The sequence below is a fragment of the Lethenteron reissneri genome, unplaced genomic scaffold (assembly GCF_015708825.2).
Source record: "Lethenteron reissneri isolate LAM-NWPU_2019-01 unplaced genomic scaffold, ASM1570882v1 scaffold_1697, whole genome shotgun sequence".
NCBI classification, from domain to species: domain Eukaryota; kingdom Metazoa; phylum Chordata; class Hyperoartia; order Petromyzontiformes; family Petromyzontidae; genus Lethenteron; species Lethenteron reissneri.
The window spans coordinates 15,549-35,265 of NW_026891440.1; the positions used below are offsets into that span (position 1 = coordinate 15,549).

General features: G+C 55.9%; 1 protein-coding gene across 1 annotated transcript in view; it reads left to right on the plus strand.

The window, feature by feature from the left end:
- The first annotated feature begins 6,867 nt into the window (after positions 1 to 6,867).
- LOC133339244 (histidine ammonia-lyase-like) overlaps positions 6,868 to 19,717 on the plus strand; it is a 33,386-nt gene continuing 20,536 nt past the window's right edge. The window contains exons 1-10 of the mRNA XM_061547388.1: positions 6,868 to 7,589; positions 8,184 to 8,247; positions 14,475 to 14,502; positions 15,274 to 15,348; positions 15,605 to 15,677; positions 15,897 to 15,963; positions 16,798 to 16,835; positions 17,192 to 17,317; positions 17,770 to 17,909; positions 18,580 to 18,627. Coding sequence (XP_061403372.1) covers positions 7,349 to 7,589; positions 8,184 to 8,247; positions 14,475 to 14,502; positions 15,274 to 15,348; positions 15,605 to 15,677; positions 15,897 to 15,963; positions 16,798 to 16,835; positions 17,192 to 17,317; positions 17,770 to 17,909; positions 18,580 to 18,627 — 900 coding nt within the window. The 5' untranslated portion in view covers positions 6,868 to 7,348. The remainder of the gene's footprint in view (positions 7,590 to 8,183; positions 8,248 to 14,474; positions 14,503 to 15,273; positions 15,349 to 15,604; positions 15,678 to 15,896; positions 15,964 to 16,797; positions 16,836 to 17,191; positions 17,318 to 17,769; positions 17,910 to 18,579; positions 18,628 to 19,717) is intronic.

The window sequence follows — 19,717 nt, forward strand, 5'->3', positions numbered from 1 at the left end:
ACGAGGCGGTTGTCACGCATTTCAAATGCCCCCCGCGCGCGCTTATCCGGGAGGAGCAGAGTGAATCTGCGACCGCGGCTTTGCGGCGCGTGACGGCCCCAGGTCGTGAAGGCCCCTGGGGCTACGTCACTCTAACCTGGACAATCGCCCTGTGGCTCGGACACAACGGGGAGGGAGGTGGTGGTGGTGGGGGGGGGGACACCTTTGGGTGCGTTCCGTGAGCAACGACTTGAATGTGAGCGAGGGGACACAGGCCGCGGAGATGCTCGTCGTCAGCGGCGAGAGAGGCCCGACTTGGGTTTGAACCGTCTGTGCGCGTTGACGCCGCGAGGCCCCCCCCCCCCCCCCCCAGCCTGGCCTCGCATCGCTCGGTGGCGCTCACGGAAGTGGTGGGAGAGTTCGGGGGGGCGGGCAGGGGGGCGGGGGCGGCCGCGCGCGCCGCGCGCGCCGCTGTGACGCCAACCGCGCTCTCGTGCCGACTGTCCACGGAGCTATAGGACCAGAAGCCATTTCTCCCGTTTTCCGCGATACCGGGCCGAGCGCCGGTGTGCGCGGATGAGCGACCGCCCCCAGGGGGGGGGGGGCAGCGGGGGGGGGGGGGCAGCGGGGGGGTGGGTGGGTGGGTGGGTTGGGGGCCAAGGTACCGAATCTCGATCGCGTGACTGCGTTTGGTTTTGCAGCGCGCGACGCCGATCCCCGTGACCCCGTCCCGTGCTCAGTCTGCGATTCGAGGAGCTGGAGCCAGGGGTTAGGGGGCCGTGATCGTGGGGAAGGGGGAGCAGGGGTGGGGGGGGGGGGGGGGGTAGACGCGGCCGCCCTGCCTGTAGTCGACAGATTTGCACATGTTCTAGGAGACTTCGTTAGTATTTCTACTTTTGATAGAGTACGCTTTCCGTTTTGACTGCATGATATAGAAACAAACATTTCCATGCGCGACCTTTACGTTGAACGTTTGAAGAAGAACGAGGAGGAGGAGGAAGAAGTTGTCATTTTGCAGGATGAGCCGACGATCGGACACGCTGTGGGGGGACGGGGAGGGGGGGGAGGTGGGGGGGCGTAATAACGATGTGTTGTGCAAACGTCGCGAAGGCCGGTGCGGGACCGGGGGCCGGTGGTGGGGGGCGCGGTAGCACGGGGAGGGGGGGGGGGTACGTGAGTTCCGTGCGTGGCTCTGGCGGGGTGGGGGGCCCTGTCCGCAGCCCCCCCCCCCCCCACCGGCCTTCATCCTCGCCCCTCGTGAATCATATACAGTAAGTATTTTCATGTGAAGAGGTCCAATCGTGTATCTCGGTCAATGTCCTTGTGGTTCTAGTGTTACTCACACATCCCCTCCACCGGGGGGCCGCGGAGTGCGAGGGACAGCACCGCGCGGGCGGGGGGGGGGGGGGTCGGATGGGCGGGGGTCGGGCGGGTGGGGGGCGGGGAGAGGAGGGGGGGGCGCCTTCCACCACCCGCACCCCCCCCACCCCGTACCGCCACCTCCCCCACACAGGGTCCACTGCTGCCAAAGCGAACCTGGGTCGCGCCGTGCTTTGCTGCGTGTGTGCACGAGCGAGTGTGTGTGTGACTTTGTGTGAATGTGCACGAGCGTCGGTGAGTGTGTGCGTTTGTGACGGTGAATGAGTGTGAGTGGGTGTGAACGAGCGAGTGTGTGACTGTGTGTAAATGTGCACGAGCGTCGGTGAGAGTGTGCGTTTGTGACGGTGAATGAGTGTGTGTGTGGATGTGAATGAGCGAGTGTGTCTGAGCAAGTGTGTGTCTTGTGTATCCGCGTGTTTCTCACACCGACACGTTCGTTCATTCGGTCGGCGTGAGAGTCGCAGTGCGTGAATCTGTGAGTGGCAATGTGTACGTAAATGTGTAATGACGACTTGACACACTTTTCTTGAGATGGTTTCTTTATTCAGTAGCCACGTGCTCACACTCGGACAGACGGAGACCCCCGAGTCTCCCACGCATCTCCCTTGTATACGGTCCGAGGCCACGCCCCCATTCCCGAACTTTCTCGCAGGTTCCAGACGCTCGCTCTACCGGCAGACTCCACCGTCCTCTTCCATCGCCTGGCCATGCTCCGATTCTCAATCATTCCCGTAGACACCAGTCCATTCGTATTGCAAGCTGATTCCCCTGTTATTGCCTCCCGTGGCCACTAGTCCGCTCACACCGTAGGTTGACTCTACTGTCATTGCAAATGTAAATGTTCCTGTCAGTTTGTGTGAATGTTACTGCGAATGTGTGCAGAAGTGTCATGGTGTGTCCGAGTATCTTTATGTAAGTGCATGTGTGTTTGTGAGTGGTTCCCTCTTCATCAACCATGTTACGTACGCTGATGATCTGGTAATTACTGCTCGCTCAGAGAAGGAGTTGGGGGCGCTGCTGCTGAATCTGGAGCGTGCTACTAAGAAGTGGGGCCTTACCATCAGCCTCACCAAAACTAAGCACCCATCTGGGTATTTTGTGTCGTCAAACACTCCACCCATACCTGGGAAGTGTGCTTATGACCAGCTCTGGTTTGACAGCAGAGGTTGCACGTTGAATCAATCGGGCTCCATTATCTTTTCCATTGGCTTCGTAACACTGTGGAAGCTACCTGGTCTGTTGCTCCACATGAAACTTCGGATCTTCTCGGCCACAGTCAATGCCGTCCCTTCTCTTTGCTTGGAAAACGTGGACCCCCCCCTTAATGGAACATCTACGTCGGTTCGAAACATTCAGGCTCGCCTGCCACGATCCAGCCTGGTTTTAACCTGGCTGGATTGTGTGGGGAGCTTAAAGATTATTGAAAGATCTGGACACAGTCCGGCAGGCAAGGCTGTGTTGGCTGGGTCATGTAGCCTGCATGCCCAGCCACCGCATGCCAAACCATGGTTTGTTTGGCCGGATAGAGGGGGCTAAACGGGCACGCACAGGCTAGAGAAGCGATGGAGTGATGTGGTACTGGATATGGAGCGGAGTGGACTTACCGATAACTGGTACCAGCCGTGTCAAGATCGGCCTCTGAAGGAGGCTCGTGAAGGACGCTACTGGGCAGTTAAGAGGCACTTTTCCTCCAACAATAGCGAAGGGCAGAGAAGCAACGCTCACAACAATGAGCAGACCACTTGGCAGCTAAAACACAGTCGGCACAGTAGGGGGCATAGGTGGTGAATCTGCTCGTCATCTCGGTCAACCCATGGCATCTCGGTCTGTTCTCTGACCTGCCAGCGAGCCTTCAACACTTCACGTGGCCTCACGGTGCACCTGGCCTGGCACATGCGCTGTCGCGAATGACGGCCGTTGTATCCAAGCCTTTTAGTGTGCATGACTGACCGAGTGTGATGCGTGTGTGACTATTTGAGATCATATTAGTATGTGTGTGCGTGTGTCTGTACGCGAGTGTGCGCGCGTGCATGTCCCAGTATATCCATGCGTGCGCTTGTCAACGTATGTACGGCTGCATGCGAACGAGCGAGTGTGTGTGTGTGTGCGCGCACGCGTTAGGCCAGTGTACCCGTGCGAACGCGTGCGTGTTGTGCGCGCGCTGTCCCGCGCTCCGCCGGTCGCTCCCGTGGCGTTGCTCTGTGGTGGCTGGGGGGGGGGAGCGGTTGCTACGTGCGACGCGGTTGCTCCGGACTTGGGTCCCCGCGTTCCCCCCCGATCGCCGCTCCGCGCGGAAGAGTCTGCGGAGCCCGGTCCCGCGGTCCGTCCCGGTACTTGAACGACTGTAAATATATGCACTCCTATTTTAAACATCAGAACGAATTTTACTACTTGTACATAAACGATTTTTCAGCAAAAGGTTTACTTAATAAAGTGTGTCATCACCTGCCGAGCGACGTGTCGTGGTAGAGCCGAGTAATTGGTGGGGTCTCTGTGGATACCAGGGTTGAGTCGTCACCATGGAGACTGGATTGGGGTCACTGTGGAGACCCTGGGTGGGGTCACCGTGGAGGCCCTGGGTGGGGTCACCGTGGAGACCCTGGATGGGGTCACCGTGGAGACCCTGGATGGGGTCACCGTGGGGGCCATGGATGGGGTCACCGTGGTGGCCCTGGGTGGGGTCACCGTGGAGGCCATGGATGGGGTCACCGTGGAGGCCCTGGGTGGGGTCACCGTGGGGGCCCTGGGTGGGGTCACCGTGGAGACCCTGGATGGGGTCACCGTGGGGGCCATGGATGGGGTCACCGTGGGGGCCCTGGGTGGGGTCACCATGGAGGCCCTGGATGGGGTCACCGTGGAGGCCCTGGGTGGGGTCACCGTGGGGGCCCTGGGTGGGGTCACCGTGGGGGCCCTGGGTGGGGTCACCGTGGGGGCCCTGGATGGGGTCACCGTGGGGGCCCTGGGTGGGGTCACCGTGGGGGCCCTGGGTGGGGTCACCGTGGAGACCCTGGATGGGGTCACCGTGGGGGCCATGGATGGGGTCACCGTGGAGACCCTGGATGGGATCACCGTGGGGGCCATGGATGGGGTCACCGTGGGGGCCCTGGGTGGGGTCACCGTGGGGGCCATGGATGGGGTCACCGTGGAGACCCTGGATGGGGTCACCGTGGGGGCCATGGATGGGGTCACCGTGGGGGCCCTGGGTGGGGTCACCGTGGGGGCCCTGGGTGGGGTCACCGTGGAGACCCTGGATGGGGTCATCGTGGGGGCCCTGGGTGGGGTCATCGTGGGGGCCCTGGTGAATTGTCACGTTTTGCCGTGGGCTTGATTTGTGGGAGCCAGAAAAGCGGCGGTGCTATGTGACGTGCATCCCCCCCCCACTCCCACCACGGGGGGGCGCCCGCGCGGAGATGCTGGCGTGCATCCTGGGACGAATAGGAACATTGATATTAGAAACGACAATTCGCGTTACAGCTGATGGCAAATTTACATCCCCGGCTGTAAATCCATAACTTCCACCGATAGATGGCGCCTAGTGCTTTGTCTAAGACTCTACACTAGACACTCTTAAGACTAGTCGAGGAGTTGAAGTCCTCTGGGGAATTGAGATTCCCCCCTCCACGGTGCATGGTCTCGGTGCTTTGTGGATTGGACGCTACACACCTGCGGAAGGGAATGCGGCTGGGCTCACGCTCTCGCGGGCTCCATCACACTCAGGGGTGTGGGTGGGGGGGTCCCCAAGTCCTCGTTCAGTCAGAATAACTCGGCGGACGGTGACGTCTCGCCTCGCTCGCCCTCTTCAAGATCCTGGAGGCACTCCTCGTCCCCCACATCTCACTCGACCACTCCACCCACCCCCCGCGCACTCTCCCCACCTCTCCCCTTCCATCTCGCCCTACGCGCCCTCGCCCCACGTCCGACTCGCACAGACCCATGGATTTCGAAGATAACGGCGCAGACTCGCGTAAATGACACACAACAACAACAACCGCCATTCGCCACTAAGTGGCGCTGACGTCACCACGACGCTTGTGCCAGGCCATGTGCACCTTGAGGCCACGTGAAGTGTCAAACGCCCGTTGGCAGGAGGTCACGGGGCAGACCCAGCAGGTGCCACGGGTCGACTGACTGAGATGACCGAGATGACTGGCTGATGCACCACCTGTGCCCCATACTGTGCCAACTTGCTATGCTTTAGCCACCCGGCGCTCCGCTCGTTGTTGTGAGCGTCGCACACACTGGCACAGACACAGGACGGTGCCTCCGCTGTCGAGTGATTGCACTCTGCCTCTGTGCGGCGGCGCGAGATGTGGCCGCACCCCCACGATGAACGAGTCCACGTGTTTAAAAGCTCCGATTTCTCTTCGGTCATCTCCGCTATTCACTTGCTCGCTGTTCTTTATTTCACGCTGCGGCTTGTGTCATTCTGCCAACCCCCGGGTCGCTCGCTGCTGCCCGTCAGACTGCGCTCTGCTCCCCCCCCCTCTCCAGTTCTCACAACCACATGACCCTCGAGCAGTGCAGTTGCGGCCCCAGTGATGGACATCGTGGCCCCAGTGATGGACACCGTGGCCCCGGTGATGGACACCGTGGCTCCAGTGATGGACATCGTGGCCCCAGTGATGGACATGGTGGCCCCGGTGACGGACATCGTGGCCCCGGTGATGGACATCGTGGCCCCAGTGATGGACATGGTGGCCCCGGTGATGGACATCGTGGCCCCGGTGATGGACATCGTGGCCCCAGTGATGGACATCATGGCTCCAGTGATGGACACCGTGGCCCCGGTGATGGACATCGTGGCCCCGGTGATGGACATCGTGGCCCCGGTGATGGACATCGTGGCCCCAGTGACGGACATCGTGGCCCCGGTGATGGACATCGTGGCCCCGGTGACGGACATCGTGGCCCCAGTGACGGACACCGTGGCCCCGGTGATGGACATCGTGGCCCCGGTGACGGACATCGTGGCCCCGGTGATGGACATCGTGGCCCCGAGTGAATGGAGGGAGGAGGGGGGGCTGAACCACAGTGGGGGTTCATCTCGCGTGGAGGACCCCCACCATGGCGGAGGGGAGTGATGCGACTCCCGTGTGGAGCCACGCGAGTTATGTAACTCCGTGGTGGCCTTTTTTTGACGTCGTCTGCAGAAAGCGCGGATTGAGTGGCGGTCGGTCAGTCGGTCGGTTGAGGGGGGGGGAGCGGCGGACGTTGCCGCTGATTAATCTCTAATCGCCGAGGCGCCCCGCTGGTAAACACCGGCGACCTGCAAACACCGGGAGGGGGGGGGGGTTATCTGCTCCCGGCGCCGCGCCTCCTGGCCACGTGCCAGCCGGGCCAAGCCCCCTCCGGTCCCCGAGTCTCAGGAGGGGCAGCCGCGGGGTCCACGTGCTCGTCCCGTGGGGGGTAGGGGGTGTGTGTGTGTGTCCCCCCCACGGGGTCCGCGTGCTCGTCCCGTGGGGGGGGGGGGGGTAGGGGGTGTGTCGTCCCCCCACGGGGTCCACGTGCTCGTCCCGTGGGGGGGGGGGTAGGGGGTGTGTCGTCGTCCCCCCCTCTCAATCCACGCGCTCATCCTCGATGCGTCCACGTCCCCGTCTCGCTCAGTCACGACTGCTGCTGCTGATGGTCGTGGTGGTGGTCGAGGTGGTTGGAGGGATTGAGTCAGCAGGTCCAGGGCACGTGCAGACAGATTCCTGAGTGAACAGGGCAGATATAGAGGGGCCTACACGGGTCAAGAGAGGTGTAGTGTGGAGTGTTACACTAGAGAATTCTAGTGTGGAGAGTTCTATTGTAGAGAGTTCTAGTGTAGACAGTTCTAGTGTGGAGACATCTAGTGTAGAGAGTTCTAGTGTAGAGACATCTAGTGTAGAGACGTCTAGTGTAGAGGTTTAGTGTAGAGAGATCTAGTGTGCAGAGGTCTCGTGTAGAGACATCTAGTGTAGAAAGTTATAGTGTGGAGAGTTCTAGAGTGGACAGGGTCACCAGCAGCATGCGTTTCACGGCGAGGGTGCGTGGTGAGTGGTTGGCCGTCCCGGGCCGCGCCTCGGACTCGGTCTACTCGCTGGGGCTGGAGGCGCTCAAGCGGCACGTGAAGAACAAGCCGGACCACGGCGGCCTGGGGGCCCTGGCAGAGGTTCGCTTCACCGTGAGGAGGTGCCAGGGCCTCGGACTCCTGGACCAAGACGACCTGCTGGAGGACGTGCTGCAGGACAACGACTTCGTGGAGCTGGGTGAGGATGGACGAGGAGGAGGAGGGGGGCAGATGGGGATCGAGGCGAGCAGGGCTGAGATGGAAGGGAGGGGAGATGTGAGCGTGGAAGGAAGGATTAGGGAATGGGAGCTGATGAAGTGGAGATCTGTATGGGGCGAGAGTACGGGTGACGTTTGGATGGGGGATGTTACGTGTTGACGAGGAGAGGGCCTGGTTGGGCGAGGTGAGAGTGAGGATGAGGTGAGGGTTTGAAAGAGGGAGATGAGTGGACGAGGTGTAGATTTGGATGAGTTGAGGGAGTGAGGAGGTCTGGGTGAGGGGTGCGAGGATGATGAGGTGAGGGTCTGGTGAGGGATGCGAGGATGTGAGGATGATGAGGTGTCGGCATGAGGTTGAGGGACCTGGATGACGGAGGGGTGAGTGCTGTCGATGCCGTGTGTATGAGGTGAGGGGTCTGGAGACTGGATGAGGGGAGGTGAGTGCTGGTGAGGTGAGCGATGCGGGTTCCATCCACTGATGGTGTTGACCCCCCCCCGTGTCCCCCCCCCCCGTGTCCCCCCCCCCCCCCCCCGTGTCCCCCCCCCCCGTGCCGCCCCCCCCCCGTGTCCCCCAGCCCTGGAGGGAGACGCCATGTCAGAGGACTTCTACCCCTCGCAGCCCGAGAGACTCCAGCCCTGGTGAGTGACCCCTCACCCCTCACCCCCCAGCCCTGGTGAGTGACCCCCTCACCCCCCAGCCCTGGTGAGTGACCCCTCACCCCCCAGCCCTGGTGAGTGTCACCCCCCCCTCACCCCCCAGCCCTGGTGAGTGTCACCCCCCCCCTCACCCCCCAGCCCTGGTGAGTGACCCCCTCCCCCCTCACCCCCCAGCCCTGGTGAGTGACCCCTCACCCCTCACCCCCCAGCCCTGGTGAGTGACCCCTCACCCCTCACCCCCCAGCCCTGGTGAGTGACCCCTCACCCCTCACCCCCCAGCCCTGGTGAGTGACCCCTCACCCCTCACCCCCCAGCCCTGGTGAGTGACCCCTCACCCCTCACCCCCCAGCCCTGGTGAGTGTCACCCCACCCTCACCCCCCAGCCCTGGTGAGTGACCCCTCACCCCTCACCCCCCAGCCCTGGTGAGTGACCCCCATCCATCCAACCTCCACCGCCCCCCGACACAGCCAACTAGTAAGTTGTGTCACGTAAACAGAACGTGCCAATTCGTTACCAGTCGAGCACCCCTGCTGTGTGTTGGAGAGTAAACCCACAACACTTACTATTCGAGTACGACGTTTCGTACTCGAATTGATCATTTTGGTCGCGAAAAATTGGACGTGTTGAACTGACGACAGTGGCCTTCACGATGGGGCCCACAATTTGGGTTGCATCGCCACGGCGTCTTTAATTTCACACCCATGAGGGCGGTGCGCGCAACGGCCTGGCGACGGATCTGAGGCTCCGCCGGTGTCTTCGAGGAGGAAATGCCAAAGCCAGGAGGAGGTGCGATGTTGTTTGGGTCTCGAACGAGGAGCTTCATCAGGCGACACCCAAACAAAACGCGATTGTGAAAGCCGCTGTAGTCTGCGCTCCTTCAGCGGGGGAGGAGGAACAGCAACTCTGGCTGTCGCCTGATGAAGCTAGTTGTAATTACTGGCGAAACGTCGTACTCAGATTGTAAATGTTGTGGCTTGGCTCTCCAACACACCGGTGTGCTGTACTAGTATACTACACTATACACTACACTATACACTACACTATACTATACACTACACTGCACGATTATACACTACACTATACTACTATACTCTACACCAGGGGTCCTCAAACTTTTTAAACAGGGGGCCAGTTCACTGTCCCTCAGACCGTTGGAGGGCCGGACTATAGTTAAAAAAACTATGAACAAATTCCTATGCACACTGCATATATCTTATTTTGAAGTGAAGAAACAAAACGGGAATAAATACAATATTTAAAATGAAGAACAAGTAAAGTTAAATCAACAAACTTGCCAGTATTTCAATGGGAACTATGGGCCTGCTTTTGGCTAATGAGATGGTCAATGTCCGGTTCCATATTTGTCACTGCTAGTCGTAACAAGTGATGCAAGTGTGCATCCATTAGTCTAGATCTGGTTGGAGATTTCAAATGTTTCATTCTGGAAAAAGTCTGTTCACAGACATAAGTGCTGCCAAAGATGGTTGCCATTTTAAGTGCATGGTTCCTGAGATGAGGATATGTCTCAGAGGGGAGAGATGCATAGAAATTATGAAGGCTGCTTGACTTGAATGCGTCTTTCAGAGAGTCACAATTCTGCAGTTCAGCCAGTTCCATTTGGTAAATTGTATCCACATTTTCAATGTCAATAGAAAATGGGTTACGGAAAAGCTGTATGTCCTGTTCATGGAGATGAAGCTCTTTAAATCCAAATTGGAACTCCTTTTGCAATTTTTCCAGTGAATCCACACGTTTTGTTTGGGAATGCAACCAATGGTTTTTCCGCTAACAGATTTTGAGTTGTGGGAAGATGGCAGAAGTTTTCCTCCTTCACTTGTTTGATGAGGAGGCCTAATATTACTTCAAATGCTTTGACATGTGATTGCATATCACAGATGAGCTTCCCCTTTCCTTGAAGTTGCACATTGAAACTGTTGAGTAGCTCTGTTACATCTGTCAGAAAGGCAAGGTGCCATTTCCATTCTGCATCATTGAGCTCTGGTACTTCTTTGTTTTTTTAAAGCAGAAAAGCTGTAATCTGTGGAAGTAAGTCATAGAAACGTTTCAAAACTCTCCCTCGACTCAGCCAACGGACTTCTGTGTGATACAGAACATCTTCATAGTCAACATTTAGCTCAGACAGAAATGCCTGAAATTGTCTGTGGTTTAGTGCATGAGCTCTAATGAAGTTAACACAAGATACCACAAATTTCATAACCGAGTCCCACTTCAGTGATTTACTACACAGCGCTTGTTGGTGGATGAGGCAGTGTATGGCTATTGGATGAGAATGGTTATGTTTGTCCATCTCTTGGTTAATGCGAGCAATTACTCCTTTCTTAGACCCACCATACTAGGAGCACCATCAGTTGTCACACTGGCTAGTTTAGCCCAGTTCAGCTCCAAACCATTCACAGTTTGGCAAACCTTTTCATAGATATCCTCTCTTCTTGGTTCTTTCGGTAAAGTCACGTAGAAGGGAAGTAATAAAATAATAAAAATAAAACATAATAAAATAATTCTCACGACGTTTCGGCCACAACGCAAGCAGCCGTCCTCAGGTGAAAGCCAGGTCTGTCGGGGAGACAGCATCTGAATGAAACAGCACACGAGCTTGGAGCATATATAAGCTGGGTTGGAAACGGGGGAAAGAGCGCCTTGACAAATAATTTGCATATCAAGAGGAATTTAGCATATTTATGGGACATGCAGGAATGTTATTAGTACTACATATGCAGCACGGGCATATGTAGTACTAATCACATTCCTGCATTTCCCATAAATATGCTAAATTCCTCTTGATATTGAAATTATTTTGTCAAGGCGCTCTTTCCCCCGCTTCCAACCCAGCTTATATATGCTCCAAGCTCGTGTGCTGTTTCATTCAGACGCTGTCTCCCCAACATACCTGGTTTTCACCTGAGGACGGCTGCTTGCGTTGTGGCCGAAACGTCGTGAGAATTATTTTATTACTTCCCTTCTATGTGACTTTACCGAAAGAACCAAGAAGATGAATCCCTGCAGTCACGAAAGCTTTAAATCGAAAGATATCCTCTCTTGTAGTTGTTCCTTTGATGCTTTGCAGTGCAGCAAGCTCTTCTGTGACTTCGAAATAGTCATTCGTCACACGAATAAAAATTTGAAGTTGTGCAGAATCACGAACATCATTGCTTTCGTCGAGTGCCAAGGAAAAATAGGAAAGTTTTTTGTGGAGTTTTGCAAATGCTGATGCAAATTGTCTCCCATTTCTTCAATCCTCCGTGTAATTGTAGGTCCTGAAAGACTCACTGTGCTAAATAAATCGGTCTTCTCTGGACACATCTCTTTGGCAACAGAAAGAAGGCATTCTTTAACAAATTCTCCCTCCACGAATGGTCTGCCAGTGCATGCTATTAGCTTGGCAACTTGAAAACTTGCTCGCAGTGATGAAATATGTAGCTGCTTCTGCTTCACAAAACTATTTCGCTGAGTTGTTAATGTATTTTTCAGTTTTAATATTTTATCTTTTCTCACTTCTCCGACCAAACAAGCAAATGTATCTTTATGTTGAGTTTTATAGTGTTGACGTAAATTGTATTCTTTGAACACAGACACTATATTCTGGCATATCAGACACACAGCTCTTTCCTTGTACTGCATGAAAAAATAATCATAAGTCCACTGTTCTTTGAATATCCTACACTCCGAGTCAATTTTTCTCTTTCTTGACATCATTGTTTCCTAGGGAGTCAAAATTGCTATTAGTAAAATACCAATATATACAGCGCTACAAAAACAATATACCAGCAATAACTTTGCCCACACAGAGACATACAGACTGCACTGCCCATCAATGCAGTCTGATTGGGGGAAACTCCGCCCCCTCTCCCTCTTCCACCAATGACCGTCCTTCTCATGTAGAAAAAAAGTAACAGACAGGCAGCGGCGGCAAAAACACCCGGCGGGCCGGATAAATGTCCTCGGCGGGCCGCATGTGGCCCGCGGGCCGTAGTTTGAGGACCCCTGCTCTACACTACTATACACTACACTACTATACACTACACTACTATACACTACACTACTATACACTCCACTGCGATACACTCCACTACTATACACTACACTACTATACATTCCACTATACACTACACTATACACTACACTACTATACACTACACTATACCCTACACTATACACTCCACTATACACTACACTATACACTACACTATGCACTACATTACTATACACTCCACTATACACTACACTATACACTCCACTATACACTACACTATACACTCCACTATACACTACACTATACACTACACTATGCACTACACTACACACTAGTGCTGTACTAGTGACGAATTGGCCACGTTCTGTTTACGTGACACAACCCTTACGAGTTGGCTGTGTCGGGTGGTGGCGGGTTTAACGACACATTCATATATTTACGCGATCTAACCCAAAAAAACACCCTGTATTGTTTTTCTTGTGGCTACACCAACCAACCCAAATGACGCACTCCGCAGAAGGACAGAGTCGTGGTTGCCCGACGGGACGTGTCGGAATAGAAGCAAAAAAAACGATTAAACATTCATATGTAAACTTGCTCACTGAATTAAAACAAATATTTTTCGCAGAAATGTTTTGGATTCATCAGTGGTCCATGAGGGTGGCGTGGGGGGAGTGTGGAGGTCGCGGTGTGGGGTGGGGAGGGGATCTAGAGAGAGTTTACCTGGAGCGGTGTTTGAGTTTCGGTTTGGGCCGCAAGAGGGCAGTAGACAGCATGAGTCACTGCTGCACCAAAAACTCAACTATTTTTGTTAAATTATTATTTTACCAGGTCAGGCCCACTGAGCTATGTAGAGCTCTCGTTTGCAGAAGTCGACCTGGCTATCACAGATGATGGCTCAACGAAGTGGCCTATCATTGCGTGGACATGTATCGCGGCCAAATTAACGTCAACGCACTTTGTTTCTCAATGTGGAGGAGCAGAAAACCGGGAGGACTCGGAGAAAAATCCACGTGACCACTGGGAGAGAGACACACAAACTCCAAATATACAGCAGCAGGCATTGCCAGGGTTGGGATCGAACCCACGACCTCCTGTATACCAGGCGAGGTAGCTAACATCTCCTAGCCACCGCGATAATGATAAGGGAGAGACACGCAAACTCCAAATATACAACAGCAGGCATTGTCAGGGTTGGGATCGAACCCACGACCTCCTATATACCAGGCGAGGTAGCTAACATCTCCTAGCCACCGCGATAATGATAAGGGAGAGACACGCAAACTCCAAATATACAGCAGCAGGCATTGTCAGGGTTGGGATCGAACCCACGACCTCCTGTATACCAGGCGAGGTAGCTAACATCTCCTAGCCACCGCGATAATGATAAGGGAAAGACACGCAAACTCCAAATATACAGCAGCAGGCATTGTCAGGGTTGGGGCCGAACCCACGACCTCCTGTATACCAGGCGAGGTAGTTAACATCTCCAAGCCACCGCGATAATGATGAGGGAGAGACACGCAAACCCCAAATATACAGCAGCAGGCATTGTCAGGGTTGGGATCGAGCCCACGACCTCCTGTATACGAGGCGAGAGAGTCACCATCTCGCCACCGTGCTTTGGTGCAGCTTAGATACCTTGGAGTCGTTTTGAGTCATCAATCTTTCTGGTATGTGTGCCAATCAGTGCCCTGGAGCCAAGGTGACTTCCTGCTGCTCATATAAGCAACGAGGCAGTGCTGCCCGCCTACTGCTTACAGCCCTGCAGCACAGCCAGTGGTGCTAAGTCCACGTTCCTATGGCGAGGGCGAGTCTGATATTATGGGACACCCACTGTTGACTTGCTCATAAAGTGGTGATACGTTTATCGACCCCGGAGGCAGGGAGGGTGATGGGTTGCGTCAATCAAACTCCGCCGCTGGGCCGCTGTGGATCTTACTCGGATGTTCATGGAACTTGCCGCTGAAAAATGACACTTGGGATGGGTGAATGCAACTTGGGATAGTTGAATGGAACTGGGATGGGTGAATGGAACTGGGATGGGTGACTGCAACTGGGATGGGTGAATGCAACTGGGATAGTTGAATGCAACTTGGGATGGGTAAATGGAACTGGGATGGGTGACTGCAACTGGGATGGGTGAATGCAACTGGGATAGTGGAATGGAACTTGGGATGGGTGAATGTAACTTGCCAACGCAATGTCTTGTTGCAGGAACATCACTTACAAGGAGCCAGAAGAGGTGACGTCACACGCACTCACCTTCTGACACTCAACCCACACTGTTGAGGATGGGGCCAAGTGTGTGTGTGCGTGTGCGTTGTCTTTGTGTGTTGGTATGGTGTGTGTCTATGAGCGTGTATGTGTAGCTGGGAGCGGTTGTGTAAAACTGTTAGCGCTACGAACCCGGGGACCCGAGTTCGATTCCTGCTCACGGCCAACACCAGTGATAATATAATTATCTGAAAAGGTCATGGGCCTCCCCTAGGTCAACTCAGCATCAAATTAGTACCGAGTGCTATGTGTAAACATCGCCACTAGGGAGACAAAGGCGGCCGGGCATGGTGCTGGCTTACCCACTCCCTCGTGTGTCGTTCGCGCCTTCATAGGTGCTCGCTAACAGCACTTGCCCCAACAGTCTGTTAAAGGCTATACGGGGAATCTTTAATTTTAGTTTTATGTGTGTCTATGGGGAGCGGTCGTGTAGCATTTCGCGCGCCGTGCGACCCGAGTTCGATTCCCGCTCATGGCCACCAACACCAGTGACGATTATGTGAACTCATCGTCCTCCCCTGGATCGACTCAGCCTCAAATTAGTATCTGGTGTCAGTGTGTAAACATCACCATTTGGGAGACAAAGGCGGCCGGGCGTGGTGCTGGCCCACCCACCCTCTCGTGTGCCATTCTGGCCTCGCTAAACACCACTTGCCCCAACAGTCTGTGAAGGCTACACGGGGCATCTGTGCATTGGTGTGTATATCTGCGTGTGTTTCCACGTGACCTCGCTGTGCAGTTTCTGAGCTTGGATGGCAACAGTTTGAGCACTCGGGAGCTGCTGCGTCTCGGCAAAAGCCACTTCAAGATCAAGGTGAGGCCCACAGGGCAGGTCACCAGGTCACCAGGTCATTGGGTTGCAGGCCAATGAGTCAGCAGGTCACGAGGACACGGGCAGACACCGTGAGGTTCACCTTGCCCCACTGCACCGTGGGGCATCGCTCCACCTCCATCGTGGAGCCCTGCTCCATTGTGGGGCTTGCCTCAAACAGCTCCACCGTGGGGCCAGGCTCCACCGTGAGGCTTCCCTCCGCCGTGGGGCCACTCATGCTGCCCCTGTGTCTCCTCAGCTCACGGAGGAGGCCCAGGTCAGGATCAGGAAATCGCGCGAGCTGCTGGAGACGATCATCCAGGAGAACAAAGGTCAGCCCAGGGTCACACCAAAGGTCACGCTGAACACGGTCTTGCTGCAGTTTGTCAAGGTTACACTGAACACGTGTGTAGTGTCACCGTGTCACTCCTGCACTAAACACGTGGTGTCACAGTGTCACACCTGCACTGAGCATGTGGTGTCACTGTGTCACACCTGCACTGAACACGTGGTGTCACTGTGTCACACCTGCACCCGTGTGTGCACCACAGTGGTTTACGGAATCACGACGGGATTTGGCAAGTTCGCCCGCACGGTCATCCCAAGCAACAAGCTCAAGTGAGCAAGCATCACGCAGCATCACACCACTACTACCACACAGCATCACACCACTACCACCACACAGCACCACACCACTACTACCACACAGCACTACACCACCACCACCACCACACAGCACCACACCACTACCACCACACAGCACCACACCACCACCACCACACAGCACCACACCACCACCACACAGCACCACACCACTACTACCACACAGCACTACACCACCACCACACAGCACCACACCACTACCACCACACAGCACCACACCACCACCACCACACAGCACTACACCACCACCACACAGCACCACACCACTACTACCACACAGCACCACACCAACACCACACAGCACCACACCACTACTACCACACAGCACCACACCACTACCACCACACAGAACCACACCACCACCACACCACCACCACCACAACATCACCACACAGCACCACCACCACACAGCACCACTGCCACCACACAGCACCACACCACCACCACACAGCATCACACCACTACCACCACTACCACCACTCCACCACCACACAGCACCACACCACCACCACACAGCACCACACCACCACCACATAGCACCACACCACCACCACACAGCACCAGACAGCACCACACCAACACCACCACACAGCACCACACCACCACCACCACATAGCACCACACCACCACACAGCACCAAACAGCACCACACCACCACCACACAGCACCACACCACCACCACCACATAGCACCACACCACCACCACACAGCACCAGACAGCACCACACCAACACCACCACACAGCACCACACCACCACGGGTGATGATGTCGCGTCTCTGTCGTCGCAGGGAGCTGCAGGAGAACCTCATCCGCTCGCACGCAGCAGGTGAGGAGGGGGGCTGGCGGCGCGTCGGGGCCAGGGGTTGCCACCTGTGCTGCGGGCACCGGCGTCTCTCCGCCCGGGTGGCAGCAACTGATTCATCGTCACAGCGAATTGTCCTGTTCTGACTGGCCCAGTGCAAGCCTACCACTCACTCACACGCACGCTCAGCCACCCGCCCGCCCGCTCAGTCACCCACCCACTGACCCGTTTGCCCACTCACTCACTCACCCACCAACTAGCGATGTCACCCATCCGGGTTTGGTCCGTGCAAAGGTGGTAATTCTCCCGCGGTGGCATCGCCTGTGCCGTGCAGCTGTGATGCCCGCGCGTGACGCCGCGTGTCTGTCGCGGTGGTGCAGGAGTGGGGAAGCCCCTCCTGCCGGAGCGGACCCGCATGCTGCTCGCACTGCGGATCAACGTCCTGGCCAAGGGCTACAGCGGCATCTCCCCAGAATCCATCAGCCGCATGATCAGCGCATTCAACGGTGAGGCCGTGCCCCGAGCTGTCTCCAGCATCGCGGCCTTCAGCGTCGACATCTCCAGCATCACGATCTCTTGAATCACGATCTCCAGCATCAACATCTCAGCATCACAATCTATTGAATCACGATCTCTAGAGTCACCATCTCTAGAATCGCGATCTCCAGCGTCACGATCTCCAGCATCACCATCTCTAGGATCACAATCTCTAGAATCACGATCTCCAGCATCAACATCTCAGCATCATAATCTATTGAATCACGATCTCTAGAGTCACCATCTCTAGGATCACAATCTCTAGAATCACGATCTCCAGCATCAACATCTCAGCATCATAATCTCTGGAATCTTGATCTCCAACATCAACATCTCCAGCATTACGATCTCCCACGTTACAATCTCTATAAATCACGGTCTCGAGAGTCACGAGTATGTGCGTGCGTGTGCGTGTGTGCAGCGTCGTGTCTGCCCTACGTGCCGGAGAAGGGCACGGTGGGGGCGAGCGGGGACCTGGCCCCCCTGGCGCACCTCGCGCTCGGCCTCATGGGCGAGGGGAAGATGTGGTCGCCCAGGAGCGGTTGGGCCGATGCGAAATACGTACGCCACGCGAGAACACACGCACACACGCGCACGCACACACACACACCCGCACACACACGCTCACATGCACACACACGCGCACACACACACGCGCACACACACGCACACACGCACGCATACACGCACACACACGCACACACACACGCGCACGCACGCACGAAGACAAAGATCCCACGTGTGACCTTAACAGACTGTAGGAGCAAGCGCTGTTAGTAGCGAGCACCTATGAAGGCCGGCACGGCATACGAGGGAGCGGGTGGCCAGCAGCACGCTGGACCGCCTTTGTCTCCCCAATGGCGATGTTTCATTTGAGGCTGAGTCTACCTAGGGGAGGTCCAAGACCGGTTCAGATAACCGTCAGTACACGTGCACACACACACGCATACACACATTCACACACACACACAGCGGCCGTTCGCCACTAAGTTGCGGGGATGTGACCACGGGGAGTTTGTGCCATGCCAGGTGCACTCTGACGTGGTGCGGAAGTTGCTTTTATTGAGACGCTAAGTGGTTTTCCTATGGACTGACTCAACCCCACCATAGGAATGTGGAATCTCCACCGCTGGCTCTCCAGGGGCTCTGTACAGGCGATGAGCACGCACGCCTCAATGCTCATAGCAGCCGTCGCAACAACAGGAGTTCACTGTGACTCTGTCTCTTCCAGGTGCTGCAGGCTCATGGACTTTCTCCGATATCGTTCCGCCCCAAGGAGGTAGGGCACGCGGTGTCACTGCTGCAGCTGCCTCCTCGCTACAGCCACTGCTGCAGCTGCCTCCTCGCTACAGCCACTGCTGCAGCTGCCTTGCCGCTACAACTACTGCTGCAGCTGCCTTGCCGCTACAGCCACTGCTGCAGCTGCCTCCTCGCTTGCCGAGACAAAGCCCTCGCCGAGGGCTCACGACTCGAGCCGAGCTCTGACGATTGTTGCTGCTGCTGCTACTGCTGCTACTGCTCTGACTGATGCGACTGTTGCTGCTCGGACTGATGCTACTACTGCTACTACTGCTGCTGCTGCGACTACTGCTGTTTCTGCTACTACTGTTGCTGCTCCGACTGCTGCTTCCGCTACTGCTGCTGCTGCTGCTACTACTGCTGCTACTGCTACTACTGCTGCTACTGCTCCGACTGCTGCTTCTGCTACTGCTGTTGCTACTGTAGTAAGTATATGGAGGCTTGACGACAGGATCGGAGGCACACTTATTTATTACACCAACACAGTTATTTACAGGTCACTGGGCTACAGGGATTTCTCGACAGCTAACCCCTCTAACCTATACCAATTCCTCCACTACGGGACTAGGGGAGGCTATCTGTCCCAGCTTGGTTAAGCTGGGATCCCGGCTCCCTGAGTCACCAGACCAGCTTCGTCTGGGCTCTCGGGGCCACGCCACCGGCTTGCCCTGGTCGGCCCTTATAAGGACAGCGAGCCAGGGGAGCTCTGGGGCCTACACTAGCTGGTCTTCCGTCTTCTCTGGTTATAGCTGAGTCCCGACTCCCGAGCCTTTCGGCTCATCACCTTTTATAGGACTTGCCCCCAAGGGGGGGCCCGTGGGGGATACACATGCGGACGTCGGTGCGAGCGCCACCCTTGTGTACGGCCGTAACCCCGCCCCTTGTGTTTGTTGGCCATCCGTGGCCATGCATAATCACACCTCAACATTCGTAGACATGCGCAATTACACCTCTACATCACCCCCCCCCCTGTACAGCTCGCAGCCGTCCCCGGCTGCAAAAAAAAAAAAAAATCAGAATAAAGGTGCATCCCTCACAAAAACCCCGTGTGTGCCTCGCGTAATTTTTAA